At 38.3% G+C, this 13,881-nt stretch overlaps 2 protein-coding genes and 1 long non-coding RNA gene across 4 annotated transcripts; 2 read left to right on the forward strand and 1 right to left on the reverse strand.

Annotated features, from left to right (window-relative positions):
* The first annotated feature begins 550 nt into the window (after nucleotides 1-550).
* On the forward strand, nucleotides 551-1,748 carry LOC143460060 (uncharacterized). Of its 2 annotated transcripts, none has more exons than XR_013117827.1 (2): nucleotides 551-1,175; nucleotides 1,355-1,748. It is a non-coding gene; the product is annotated as an uncharacterized LOC143460060 (long non-coding RNA). The 2 variants fall into 2 exon arrangements; XR_013117826.1 differs by having other exon boundaries at nucleotides 562-1,175; nucleotides 1,329-1,748.
* A 261-nt stretch (nucleotides 1,749-2,009) lies between these two features.
* Nucleotides 2,010-5,054, reverse strand: LOC143459551 (G-protein coupled receptor 84-like). Its single transcript, XM_076956762.1, has 9 exons — nucleotides 4,563-5,054; nucleotides 3,609-3,824; nucleotides 3,348-3,449; nucleotides 3,139-3,233; nucleotides 2,932-3,037; nucleotides 2,487-2,661; nucleotides 2,379-2,388; nucleotides 2,255-2,316; nucleotides 2,010-2,077 (listed from the first exon to the last, which is right to left on the reverse strand). Exons 1-9 carry the CDS (start codon nucleotides 4,944-4,946, stop codon nucleotides 2,010-2,012), a joined length of 1,218 nt encoding a protein of 405 aa, XP_076812877.1. The 5' UTR covers nucleotides 4,947-5,054.
* A 2,065-nt stretch (nucleotides 5,055-7,119) lies between these two features.
* LOC143459552 (uncharacterized) lies at nucleotides 7,120-10,087 on the forward strand. The gene is made up of 2 exons (XM_076956763.1): nucleotides 7,120-7,580; nucleotides 10,036-10,087. Exons 1-2 carry the CDS (start codon nucleotides 7,120-7,122, stop codon nucleotides 10,085-10,087), a joined length of 513 nt encoding a protein of 170 aa, XP_076812878.1.
* Nucleotides 10,088-13,881: the final 3,794 nt, after the last annotated feature.

Consider the following 13,881-nt stretch of genomic DNA (forward strand, 5'->3'; position numbering starts at 1 on the left):
CGTGCCGAAGCCAATGACTGCCTGCCATTGCAATGATAATGGCACAATGCGACTACCGAATGGTTGTCAGTACAGTAATCCGAATCTTCAACAGGTTTGTCCAGTTGTGTTCGATGGCAATCATCGCGACATCGCAGTCTATGGTATAGGTCTATAGGAAACCGACAAACGTAGCAGATTTGATAGAAGGCACAGCCAAATTCGTATCCAGGCCAGTGTAGAAGGGGGTCAGAGGGGCCAGTTGTTCCGAGCCTATATGACTTGTAATGTGGCCTAATATTATTTGAAAGTTTATTTTGCAATTTAAACATTCAATGTCACGCCTTCATGTAGCCTCCAAGGAAGCATGTAGCAATAAAAGAAAAGTTAAAATGTATTGTACAATAAATACTGACTAACGTGTATGATTTTACATTTATGTGAAGTCAATAGAAATGAAACTAAAAACTAACACTCTTATTTAATCCAAATATTTATTTGTACCACGTTATTAATGTAGAATGTTACCAAAACCTTTTTAAAACAAAATTTTGACCTTTTGATTTTAAACTGCACCGCAATAAATGCGTTGTGGTTAAAATCGTTAGACTGTAATGACTAATGAGTAAATTTGCAGTGGTTACTAGTGGCAACTAGCCCTTTTTCTAATATCTATTTAGGAATTACGAGCTTAACTATATGACGAATGGTTGAGTTGAAGTTATAACTTGTAGTAATGTAGTTGAACAAGTCGAACACACCACCAAGTCATAAAGTTGCAGCACGTAGTTGATTGTGATTTCTGGTCTGTCGATTATGAGTCTCCAAGGTCATGAACATTTTTCAATACCAGAAAGTTCAATTGTTTGCGCTGAATTATTCTTGTCTGATTGCAGACATTTTCTCAGCAGTCACTTCAGTTTGTATTGTTTGTAATACTACTGCCTCTGTAAGCTCGACCGCTTACACGATCAATAATTATGTGCTGAACCCTATACAACCGTCGCTAGTTGCTGTCTAATTGCGGTGGTATCAATAAGCACAATTGGTCACTTCGAATTGATTATATTGATTTTTCAATAGGGATATACAACAATTTTTTTCTTGGTTAGCAGGAAAACACGTCACAACGAACCACACATACAAGCAGGCAAAACCGTAGCTGTTGAAAACCATCAACTGGAAATTGTTTGCAGGTCGCTGAAGGATTACGACATATATTCTGAGAATATTATGTCTTGCAAATAATACAAACATAGTTACTGAAGTCACATAATTTTACTTGTTATTTATTTCACAGCTGATTTGCAATTCTTCATACGTCTATACGTTATAATCAATTTTTGCAGGGACCGAAATTTATTTTTTGGTTCAGGCCCACATTGCGCTCAACAAGATTCTGCTAGTACCAAAGGGAAATATCTGACTAGCAGGAAGCTTTGTCCTATGGAAAGCTTTCCCCATGATAAAGATACACCTTACACTGGGACTACACCACACTACAGAGGTGCACGGCGGCAATGCATCGATGATGTCATTTCACAGCTGCGACTGAAAAGGCAAAAATCAGTTTTCTTGACGTCACAGAGGCGTTCAATCGGTTATTATAACGTCATCGCTGCCTCCTAATTTTTCTGGTTTGTAGTTTTTTTCAGAGAAGTGTATTTTTAGAAAAATATTTCATTTTGTTTCCTAAAGCTTCATTTTTGCACTCACGGTTGTTATAAGGTGACTCGAGTCAAGTCAAGTAAAAACATGAGAATTTGTAACTTGAGTCGACTCGAGTCATAGCAACACTGCCGCTAAGGATTGCGTGATGCACAGGGTGACGATTGTGTACTTGTGTGACACACGAGAACAGTCAAAAGCAGTGGTTCAAAGTTATTGAAGCAAAGAATGCAGCAAGTAGGTTACGCGTTTTGATGAAAGCATGTGCCGCAGTCTCGGCAACAATGGTTTAAATATGATGAAATGAGACCAAAACGCGAAGAAACTTGGCGTTGCCCCCCAAAAGGTCTACGAGCTTTCCATCAGGTCTTCTGTGCTGCTCCCAATCTTCTTTTCAAGCGTGTAGCTACAACAAATTTATCCATTGTTTCTTAACGTTGAATAAAGAATGTTACTAGATTGTCCTCAACAAGCCCCACCGCCAAAGAGCTAAAGCACAAACCTATAATATTCATAAACCGAACAACAAAGATGCTGCTAACATTTTTGGTGAAATCATAGGTACTGTGGTTAATTGGAACTCTTTTTGTTCTGACCTAAGTCTGACCTGCTGAAATATGCACTAACAATGTGACCTTATCTTGCCTAAAGTATTTAAATCCATCTAATCTTTGAGTAGGTGTACTGTATACTGTAACTTATACTAAAGCAAAAAAGTACAGCAATTATACTTCGTAATCACTAAGGAAACCAACACACAACGTTATTTATTTAATGTCCGTCGTTTTTCAACGCTTGAAACTAAAATGGTTAAAAACAGTTTAGCTGACTGAAGCAACCTGTTATTAGCTTTCTGTAACCTTTTCGAATTTTCGTATTCAATATACCGTAAATAATTGGATTAATAACAGGATTAAGCCACGTGACATTGACCGAAGCCATGACAACTCTGGGATCAATGCAGGGATGTAAATGCCTCAAAAGATGAACAACTGCACTTGGTAGAAATAATACCTGGAAAAATAATCCCGTGTTAACGATGTAATACCCAATCAATGTAAGCCTATAGATTTCTTACAAAAATAAAAAACAAATCGTAACCTACACTTTATAAAATAAAACAAAAATAAAATGATTTTGTTGCTAAACCTCATTGCGCATGGAAAGCTATAACTGCAAAACTATCATGGATTATAATTATAAATAACATTTCTGATAACCACAAAACCTAATTAATTACTTAGAAACAGCATGCATCGTAGTCATATATAAAAGCCAACTTACAGCAAATGACAAGCAAATACAAGCGCACATTATTAACAAGCGTCGTTGATGACATTTTTCTCGCAAAGCTTTCAAAGCATTGTGTTTCACAGTTGAATCTAAATTTCTGCAATAGTAAAAATATAAACTAGCTTATGTAGAGTTTCTAAGACGTCTTTTTCAATTACAGTACTTTGTGCAGCTTCTCATTTGCTAGAGCATGGTTACCTTAATTGAGAAGAAATATTTTCAGAAGCCATCAACTGGACAGAACTCGCTTTTGTGGATGAACATAACTCAGCTTCATCTTTCTTTTTTCTTAACTAAAAGTTATTACAATTGTTCTCTTACATAGCAAATACCAAATGATTTCTAATTGGTTAAAAAGCTACAGTACAAGGCTAGCAGGCTTAAAACTAACTAGTCATATACATTACCGGATATTTCATGCATTCATATTGTTGAAGTCTGACGGAAGTTAGATGCACTTTGTGAAACATCGTTATGTACAATGGTGGCATCACCACCAAGGGTACAACCTGAATATACGCGATTATGTGCAAATGTGGGTTTATTTATAACTTATAAAAGGTAAACAGTAAGTTAGCTGGCATTACTTATTTCAGGCAAGTAGAAATAGAATACATGAAAAGCTATTCGGATTGCAAATGATTTTGTAAATGTAAAAGAATGCACACCTGAAATAAAACTCTCATTGCCACGGAATATTCTAAGAGGTGTGTTGCAGGACTTAGCGAAAACGTGCACATAAAAATTGAAGGATTCCACACGAAATAGTTTCCAATCAATAGGGGTAATAGCAGCAAAGGTGCTAGGGTCCAGCACAACACAACAACAAATAATACATTCTTTGGTGATCGAAAAAAAAATTGTAACCTCTTGATTCGGCATATCTGTATCAAAACGGTGGTACGTTATTGCTATTTAACTGTAAATATTATATTCTGTCCTTGCAAAGGTTAACTGGTATAACAATTAACCCAAAATATCACTTGCAAGTTGAAGGAAACTGTAAAACATATACACAAAAAAAAGACGTTTCTAAGTTAGCACACAAAAATTAGCGTTTTAAGTTGGTTATTATCGAGTAAAACATAAGAGTTAAATGAAACTCTACGTGCAGAAATGTTGCCTTGCACCTTGCTGAGCCCTAAGGATCAAAACAGTATTCGTTTTTATTGATCGTAAAATCCGATTTTTAACGATAAACAAGGCACATTAGGCTGAAATAAAACGCCATTTCTATAGCGATCGGTTTTATTGCTTCAATAAAAGATAGTCATCACAACACATTTACGATCTTTATGTTTGCGGAGTCCACGACAATAATGTTAAGTTTTCAGAGAAAACGATGTTGTTTGCGCTGCATTTATTTTATGAAATGTAAACATAGAAGAATTAAAAACGTCTTAGTCTGATATGTGCAAACACCATCTTATTAGCTATATCAAGAAAGTAAAGTACTTTTCTTTTCAAAATTTTGCTTAAACCAATTACTTTGGCATCTATCTTACTTCCCGTTATAACCATTATCACAAACAACGCCCTCATAACGTAAAATAAGCTATACTCGTCCCTAGAAGAAAATTTTAAGGAAAAAGAATGTAAGTATAGCCCTATATTATCTTTACCTCTATAAATCTGTGAATGCTTATCACAACTAAATGGACGACGGAACTGTACCCACTGCAGAAGTAAAAGTAACCAACTAAATCCACAGTAAAGTTCTTCGCTCCACCAATAGGCCATTCCATTAGAACAAATCCCGTCAAAACAAATGGGGCAGTGAATAAAGCCGCTACCAAATCGATGCCACACATACTAAGCAAGAAAGTATAAAATGCAGTCTTCATATATGGTTCTCTTTTTACGGCAGCTATTGTGATGACATTTCCCATTGTCCCAAACAGAATGCAAATTCCGCCCACGACTACCCCAAACCACCTAAAAGCTTCAACATCTTCTTTAATCCACAAGTGAGAACAGTTTAACTGAACTGAATCAAACTCTACCATTGTTGTTGGGTTTGCGCTATATAAAGAATCAAAAATTACAATATAATCCTTTTTGATCTACAGGGTGCTTCCTTATAAGGCTTCGGCAGTCGGTAAATCGCTTTCTATTCGAAGATAATCACAGAAAAGCAAGTATATTTTTTGTGTAAATAAAATTACCACAAGAAACGATAGACTAATGCAAACAATCTATATGTGTTTGGTTGCTCGGTAAAGCTTTCTTCTAAATTATACTTCCGAACGTGAGCCCAGCTCGATGTAAGGCTGTATGGGTAAATCCTGGAGAGTGTAATCTCTTTATTGACATTTCGAAACCAAGCACAGTTGACTGAACATATCGTGGCAGTGTTCTCCCTCGCCCACCACTGGCTGGTTATCGTGCTGGCGGCAGCTGATAATATGCCCGAGTCATCTCGCCCATCCAGCAGGCAACTGCGTGTTTAAGCTGTCATAATGATATTGATAAGTGAGAATACAGGATACTTCGTATTTGTGTACCAGCAATGTTGTTGTAGCGACAAGCCGGGCACAGCGTAAGTTTGGATTTACGTAGAAAAAGCGTCACGTAATGACCTATACAGTGTTAACTCTGCGGATTTCTATTCAGTTGCATCAACATCATGAGAGTTTCTTGAAGGATAGCGAGCAGAAAAATACGCTGAACGGACCTTTATAATAATAAATGAAAATACGCTGAATGGACGATAGAAAACATATTTCTTCTCCTGACGTTACGGTCAATATACTCTATGCAGTACAACCACGTTCGATCTGTTAATGTACGGTTCAGCGAAATCTACAGTATTGTGTAATTGGCTAATTGCGATGCTCGTGGAGATATCTGGCAAGTTAGCTATTAATGGATCCTTTGGAATCCAAATATAGAGAGGGAAAAACTGGCGTCCGCTATTTAGGACATGATTTTGGTGCGATATATATGATGTCGATCGATTACTGGAAGTTAATGAGTTTGTTATTCCCTTTAATTTCTAGTCTATGTATATTACAGAACTTCGTTTGTTAAAACTTAAATGATAATAAAATCATAATAGCCTATATCAAGTTTGAGTTTTTTTTATTACGAAAAACAAGGTAAAACAATCAACAACATTAAAAAAGCAAAATGACTGATGGTTTAACAGGACGGAATACCATTCAGTTCACAATAATACGCTCATTAACTCTAGAGCTAACAATTCAATTACATTTTTCGTCAAAAGGTTTTTTCTATAGCTGCGGTTCTTAACCTTTTTCATCTGTTTTCCCATTTACGCCAACTACTAAACCCAAATTTCCTCTTTGGTTTTTAAACGTTTTCTGGCTAGAGCTTAAGTACACTGTAAACATCACTTTTAAACATAATTAAATGAATGTCTACAACCAAACACTTTAATTTAACGATTTTGTAGTAATTAAATCATTACATTTCTGATACGTACCATGCACAAATGTAAAGTTTACCCAGCTTAATAATATATCATACTCGATTTTCTTCATATCAATTGAAATGTAAGTTGGTTACACCTCTTTGGGTGTATGAGGCGGTTGGACAGTGGCTGCACTGCAAAATGCGTATTAAACAGTAACCTATATAGTGTATAATATATAGTATGTTCATTTACAACAAAACTTCTTTCGTGAGTATAATTTTTGTGTACAAAAGATGGTACTATGACACTTTATCGAAAGACACTTTATCGAACGACACTTTATCGAACGACAGCTGATCGAAACGACAGATGATCGAACGACTCTTTATCGAACGACAGTTAATCGAACCGACAGCTTGATCGAACGACACTTTATCGAACCGACAGTTGATCAAACCATTGTGATGTGCGGTCTTTATAATGGTGATTGTGATTGGTACGATTGAGATTGCAGCAATGTGGTGTAATATACTGAAGTGAGTGTGAATTATAGTATTAATGAGGCATCAGGTAAGTAAATAAAGTGACTAACCGCTAGAAGGGAAAAAGTGTTACCGTAGTCTGTGCTATAAATTCATAATCAACAAGAAATATTTCATTTATTTATGGGAAGTTATATAACTATTATAATTACATTATTTGAGCATATTGTGTATACTTACATTTCCACACTATTTGATTTTAGACATCTTAAGAATTCTTGTAATTTTTTCCACCTTAATAACGATTGTATACATTTCGAAATGGAATTCATTTTAAGTGATAAAGGCAAACGAAAGTTGGCCTTGAACGGTTTCATGTACGTTCGTGACAAAACAACAAATGGCGTAACTTACTGGAGATGTGAGGACTACCTCAAATGTAAAAGCCGTCTATCCACAGCCGAGGACGACAGCCTCATGAGAGCACCATGTGAGCACAGTCATCCACCAAACCCTGCACGTGTTATAGTTGCGAGAGCACAAGCCAGCATGCGAGATCGAGCAGTCAATTCAGATGAACGTACCTCAAACATTATTCAGAGCGAAACGCAGGATATATCCTTAGCGATCGCTGGTGCTCTCCCTAAAGCAACATCATTAAAGCGGATGATACAGCGTAAGCGCGTATGTCCAGAAGGAAACGGCTTGATGGATGAACTCCGCGTGACACCGAGGGGAGAAGCCTTCGTTGTCAAGGAAGACGATGAGAACGAATTCTATATGTTTGCGTCTCAAAAGAATCTGGATATACTGAACAACTGCGCTAATTGGTTTTGTGACGGTACATTTGATGTTGCCCCACTTGGATACCAGCTGTACACGATACACGCGCTGGTCGATGAAAATCGCACGGTGCCACTCGTATACACCGTTACCGAGAACAAATCTGAAGCTGTGTACAATCGCATCTTTTGTTTATTGGAACAACAGCGACCAGGAATAGCCCCAGAAACCGTAACAATAGATTTTGAAATGGCAGCATATAATGCTCTTTCTTCCAGCTTCCCTCGGGCAGAAATTCTCGGCTGCCTTTTCCATTTTGGCCAATGTAGCTTCCGGAAAATTCAGGCTCTCTCTCTGCAGCGGTGGTTCAATGACGATGCAGAGCACGCCCTTCGCATAAAATGCTTCCAGGCACTGGCATTCGTTCCGCCTGAAGACGTTGTACAACGGTTCGAGGACTTCCTGGCCACGTTCAGTGACGACGATGAGCAGCACTTGTCTGAATACATTGACTATTTCGAAACTACTTGGATTGGACGATTGTGTCGCAGGAATCGTCGTCAACCTCTATTTCCTATCCGGTGTTGGCATGTCTTCCACCGGGTTCAAGATGACCTTCCACGAACGAATAATAGCATTGAAGGATGGCACAATGCGTTCAGCAAGCGTGTCTCAATATCCCATCCGACGCTTCGCAGACTCGTCAAAAAAATTAAGCGGGAACAAGGTTCCAACGAAATGTTAATTGAGCAATTGAGTGCTGGAATTGATGGCCCACCTCGGAAGAAGCGCTACGACGCTGTCAACCAACGGCTGAAGAGCATAGTCGAAAATTATGACTCAACGAATATTGACATAAAAAGTTATCTTCGAGCAATTGCACACAACTTGTAATTAAATGAATGCGATTGAAATGTGCACTTCGTCAGTTGTCGTGCTTTTAACAGTGCATATCGTCAGTTGTTTCGATAAATTGTGGATCTTTTAACCCTATCCTAACCAGGCTCGCGAGTTTACTAAAAAACTAGGTGTGGCCGACCCCGCACACACATTTGCAATCGTTAATTACTAGAAAACTATGCGTCGTAGACTGATGAGATTTTTACAGGTTAGTAGAAACATCATCTGGCTTCCTGTATACATCATAATTGTAAAACTAAAGAAAGTGAATTTAGTGTAAATTAGGTATTTCTAAAAGTGACACATTTCTAGAAATTCTTCTTGTTACGCCGCGCCCCCGCTGTGAGAAGAGAACGAAAGAGAATAGTTAGTCAAGTTATTGGTGCGTAAATGAGTAAACGAAAACGTTACGCTTCAATGCGGAGAGAGCAAAATTATATAAATATCACAATATCTCAAAAATTACAAAATCCAACTTTATCAAACAAACATGGACAGATAGCTGAACATTTTTTATGAAAAGTCACCAAATTTTAATTTTCTACAGCAAACAATGCGACTGTACGCCACGTTTTGCTATGACTGTGTGCGGGAGAAGCAACAGTCGATTCGATCAACTGTCGCTTTGATCAGCTGTCGGTTCGATAAAGTGTCGTTTGATCAACTGTCGGTTCGATAAAGTGTCGTTCGATCAACTGTCGTTTCGATCAGCTGTCGTTTCGATCAGCTGTCGTTCGATTAAGTGTCGTTCGATAAACTGTCGTTCGATTAAGTGTCGTTCGATAAAGTGTCTTTCGATCAGGTGTCGCGTCACGACAAAAGATATATAGGTTAATTATTTCTTGCGAAAATAAATTTATTAGCAGTTGTAATTTGGAAATTTTCTGTATGCGCTTTTAACCGCCACTGAACAGCGGTTGGTCGATTCCGTTCAACTGATGAATAGTGACGAATACTGCGGTGTAAGTGTGGCGCAAAGAAGCAAACCACAGACTATGTTATATCTGATTGCCACATCTGCTAGGGTATTTAGAGGGAAGCCATTGGGTCATAGGCCTTTTAACGTCTTCAGTTTTTTTTGTATCTTGCATCGCCTTGTTTGCGGCTACTTATTAGATAACAGCTATAATTTATAAGAAAACATATAATAACCGGGTATACGGCGTTGCAAAATCGTTGTTTACGAAAATATAGACTTATTTACTATACGGCGCTTGGAAAGTGTAATCCATAAATTGGCATTTGGCAGTCATTGTAGGTGGACAATGGACATACGAGAATGTATTTCCTTAAATGGTATTTTAAAGCTTTATTGAGCAAAAAAATCCACTATTGCTTAAAATCCACTTGGGAAACGATAGACCGATGGGATGGGAGTCGGCGTCGGTGATGAAGTTGCATAGTCTCGGGGACTTTCCTGCCACTCTCCCATCCTTACCTGATTCGCCCAATAGATCGCCGAGATGCCCGAGTTTTGGGTTTGTTTTAACAATAGTAGTGTATCCGGTATATATTGATGTCTCAATTTTAGTCGTGAAATTTGCTTTTTTACAGTGGGAAAAAGATCAGAGTTGTGCAGATGAAATATGGTGTCGTTAAACAGTAGCTTACAGTACCAAGACAACGTACACGCCGTTCGGAGAGTGTCAATATGTCTGGTGTGAGCATTGCGACACAAATCAGGGTCGTAGCCTACAGTGCTCGGCGGTGGAACAGAAAAGGGCGAGAGCTGCTGTGCAAATTTAAAGTGGCAGCTCCAGCACCTCAGCATGAACCCACCAGTCGTCTTTTCAAAGCGGCGGGGTCGAGCGATATATGAGTTTTTGCATAGTGACTGAAGGTGTCTGCGGTACGTAGCCTATAAGGGACCTGTCAAAGTAACTTCACGGCAGGAAAGAAGAGATCACGGGTTCCGTTGAACCTTGAACTTAAGCTACATCTTGCTTCCTAGTTGTTAAGGTGGAAGCGAAACCTAGAAGGCTGCCGACAACGTTTTGGCTTCGCTAAGCTCCATTACCCTGCTTCTTGGTCATTTCAATGCTAGAGTTGGTTGAAAACACGGCGTTTGGAAAGGCGTTCTTAGCAGACATGACGTTGACAACATCAATTCAAACGGTGTGCGTTTACTTGAACTCTGCTGAAAAGTTTCGCTCACCATCACTAACTTCATGTTTTAACTCGCTAAGAAGCATAAAACAACCTGGATGCACTCTCGATTGAAGTATTGACACCTGATCGACTCGTCACTCTGACCTAAAAAGTGAACAGATTACAAGAATTTTGCTCGGTGCCAACTGCTGGACATTTCACCGTCTGATTCGCTGTCAGCTGCGTCTGCTAGTTCGACCTCCAATTCGCAAGCAAAATTCACGTCAGGAGCTGAATGTTCGAGTTTGGCATTCCATTTCCATCCGCCAAAATCTGGCACAGGTCTTGCATTGCAAGGGCAATTAAGCAAGCTTCTCAACATCAGCACCGAACCTGTCAAAAAGTTAACCCTAACTGATGAGTGGGGCTCCTTCACTTAATCGGGCTCCACAGTTACATCTGTCCTGGCACGAACACTTGAATTTTCACGTATAAACACCATCAAGATTGGTTTAATGACAACTCAGTTATCCATTCTCTCTAGTATTAGAAGAACGCTGCGCATAGCGCCTACCAACGACAACCGTCGGTAGCTCATCATAAATCCCGGGACTACGTTCAGAAGCCTAGTAGAAACTCTGTTCTGTAGCCTACTCAACAACACTCTCGAACAGACGTAATTCATCACTGCGTCGCAGCCTTCGGTAGGCTCAGCCGACGAGGTCTTTTTAAAAAGTAACCTAAACTTTGAGACTAAAACAGCCGTTTACTTTACCCTGCTTTTACTACCCTGACGTTTACTCTACCCTGCTTTGCGGCTTTGAGGCATTTGTCCTTTACGGTCATCACATTAAGCTGCTTGAACGTTTCAAGACCTCCCGCTTATACCAAATACTTGGAATTCACGTATGGAACAAGACCCACATGCCGAAATCCGGTGCGGCAGAAAGTGCTAGTCAATGGAGACAGACGTCGGCTCGCTAACCGAGTGGTTCGAACGTTAATCTTGCAATGAATACGGCGTTCGTGTTCCGTGTTCAATACCCAGTGGCGCTATCGTCTACCATTGTATTGGCCTTTGACAAGGCATTAGACCTAATGACACCTGGTCATGTTCAATCCACCTAGCAGGCTGAAACAGTTTCAAATTCGGGCAAAACTAAACTAGCAAAACTTTTTTAGTATTAACTAAAAAGAAACAAATAAAAGATTGTGGGACAATCGAAACTTGCACAAAGGCAAGCTCGGTAACCGAGTTCGAGCGATGAGGAATCTTAGCCGGGTTTAAGTCGTGCAAAGACTTTCCTCAGCGAGAAAAGATATTATCATACCATACCAACCGTCGCAATGTGACAGCTGAGATGGGCTGATTTAGCTAACATTTATTGACATCGATTTATAAAACGTACCTTTTGTGTATAAGCGGAACTACCTTTCGTGCATCTTTACTGAATTAAATTTCCGTTATGCAGTTACTTTATAGGCCTAATTAGGCTGCTATGTACTAATGTGAGAGATATTAATTGGAATTTTCATCAAATACTGCGATGGTAGGTATCAAGGGTGGGAGATGGAATGACCCTTAATGTAATAAAAAGGACAAGATCAAAACCGGAAGAAAATCAAAAATTTTGAAATAATACCACCTAGGGCTGAAATAAAATAAATATGGTATTTAGCTAAGTACAAAAAAGATACGAGAAATTATTCCATTGACTTGGGCCGTTTTGAGCTAATTCCGATGCTAATTTTTTCTCTTTCTTGCTTTAAAACCGTGTCTCGGTGTTATGACTTATGTGCTGTAAGAGAGCCCAGTTGTGAAGGGGTTTTAACTTTTGTTATTAACGCAAGAGGCTGCTCTTCCCTTTCCAGTACAAACACATGTAACCAAGAGAGAAAAACGCTTATCAGGCGGGGAGATACCAGCTAATTCGATTACATGTTGGCCTGTTAATTTATTTTTAGGCTATCGCGTAGCTCGTCAAAGAAAAGCATTGATGATGGTTGTTGAAAGTGTTTTGTGATTTTATTATAGTATTGTAAGATATCTGAAGACAATACTAATAGAGTTTGTCCGGCACGTATAAGAGCTAAAGGCCGTTTTAGAATATCTGGTTCGGCATGATATTTTATTAACTTTCTATATAGCATTTTTTAGTACAGCAGCAGTATTTAATTTTGTACTCCCTGGTGAAGGTTAGGCTAAGTACCAGTATTAGGAATTATTAGGTCATTTTAATTTTGGTATTACATCATAAATTCTTTTTATTCAGACCTAAATGTGGAAGCAAAAAAGTAAGAAAGACCCTTATAAACAGTACGTTTTCCAACAGGCATAATTTCATAAGAAAAAAGATGTTTTTCTGGTGTTTAAATTCGTTTTAATGATCCAACGTTTTGCAAACCCACGCGGGTGAGCTTCGTCAGGGCAGAACATATATGTTAAGCCTAAAGATTGCTAAACTCTTAGGGTTTTTCAATCATGATTTTATAAATAGTCTCTTTTACTTTTGCACTTCTCTATTAAAGCCCATAGGTTTCAGTAATGCTTTGTGGTTGGTAGGTTGTAGAGTAATAAGACTATAAGTGCATTTTCAGAAGATGTATTGTATAAGCACATGCTATTAGTCTATCTATGACCTATGGTAACGTATTGCAGTCGCAATGACAATGCAGGCTCTGTATGCAAGTTGGCCTGTTTATACGTGAATGCAAAAGTAAAGAGACACCTAAAATTTTAGGGTCTACAGTACCAGTGCACAACCAGATGACGTCATAGTTTGAGTAGCTGGAGTCCAATATTCTGTAAAAAGACATCCTGTGGTTGTGCACTTGACCCCAAATTTCATTTGAACTCTTTTCAATCTGTCAGTCTTTGTAAATTTGAAAGCTAACTTGTTATATATCAGTATTATCTAGCTTTTTTACCTTAGTTAAACCCAATTCTTAAGTTAAGTTAAACATGTTTTTATCACTGATACTTGTTGTTGCTGATGTGAAGTTTGTCTTTGAGTTTGCTTTACTTGCTCTAAATTTGGTTTCTAACAATAAAGATTTTATGCAGTATATAATTTTATTTTTGTAACTATGAATTATGGTATGTTTTTGTAGCTAATTGGTTCTATTGATCCTTTGTCATTTTTGTTTACTGTACACAAAAATGTCATGTATTTCGCATGATTAACACTTTTAGTGGGGAAGTGACTGTACAAGTATCACACCAGCTGAGTTGCTTGTTGCTATGATTAACAAACATATGTTATATTCTCCACATAATTTTGGGAGTGGTTTGTAACTTAAAGCGCAAACAAT

The sequence above is a fragment of the Clavelina lepadiformis genome, chromosome 5, assembly GCF_947623445.1.
Source record: "Clavelina lepadiformis chromosome 5, kaClaLepa1.1, whole genome shotgun sequence".
NCBI lineage: Eukaryota > Metazoa > Chordata > Ascidiacea > Aplousobranchia > Clavelinidae > Clavelina > Clavelina lepadiformis.

Coding starts and splice junctions, on each gene's coding strand:
- LOC143459551 (XM_076956762.1), bottom strand. CDS start 4,946: ATGGTAGAGTTTGATTCAGTTCAGTTAAACTGTTCTCACTTGTGGATT. Junction 3,825..4,562: donor GCATTCACAGATTTATAGAG/GTAAAGATAATA, acceptor GTTTTGATACAG/ATATGCCGAATCAAGAGGTT. Junction 3,038..3,138: donor AATATTTCTTCTCAATTAAG/GTAACCATGCTC, acceptor TTACTATTGCAG/AAATTTAGATTCAACTGTGA.
- LOC143459552 (XM_076956763.1), top strand. CDS start 7,120: ATGGAATTCATTTTAAGTGATAAAGGCAAACGAAAGTTGGCCTTGAAC. Junction 7,581..10,035: donor GATGAGAACGAATTCTATAT/GTTTGCGTCTCA, acceptor GCTTTTTTACAG/TGGGAAAAAGATCAGAGTTG.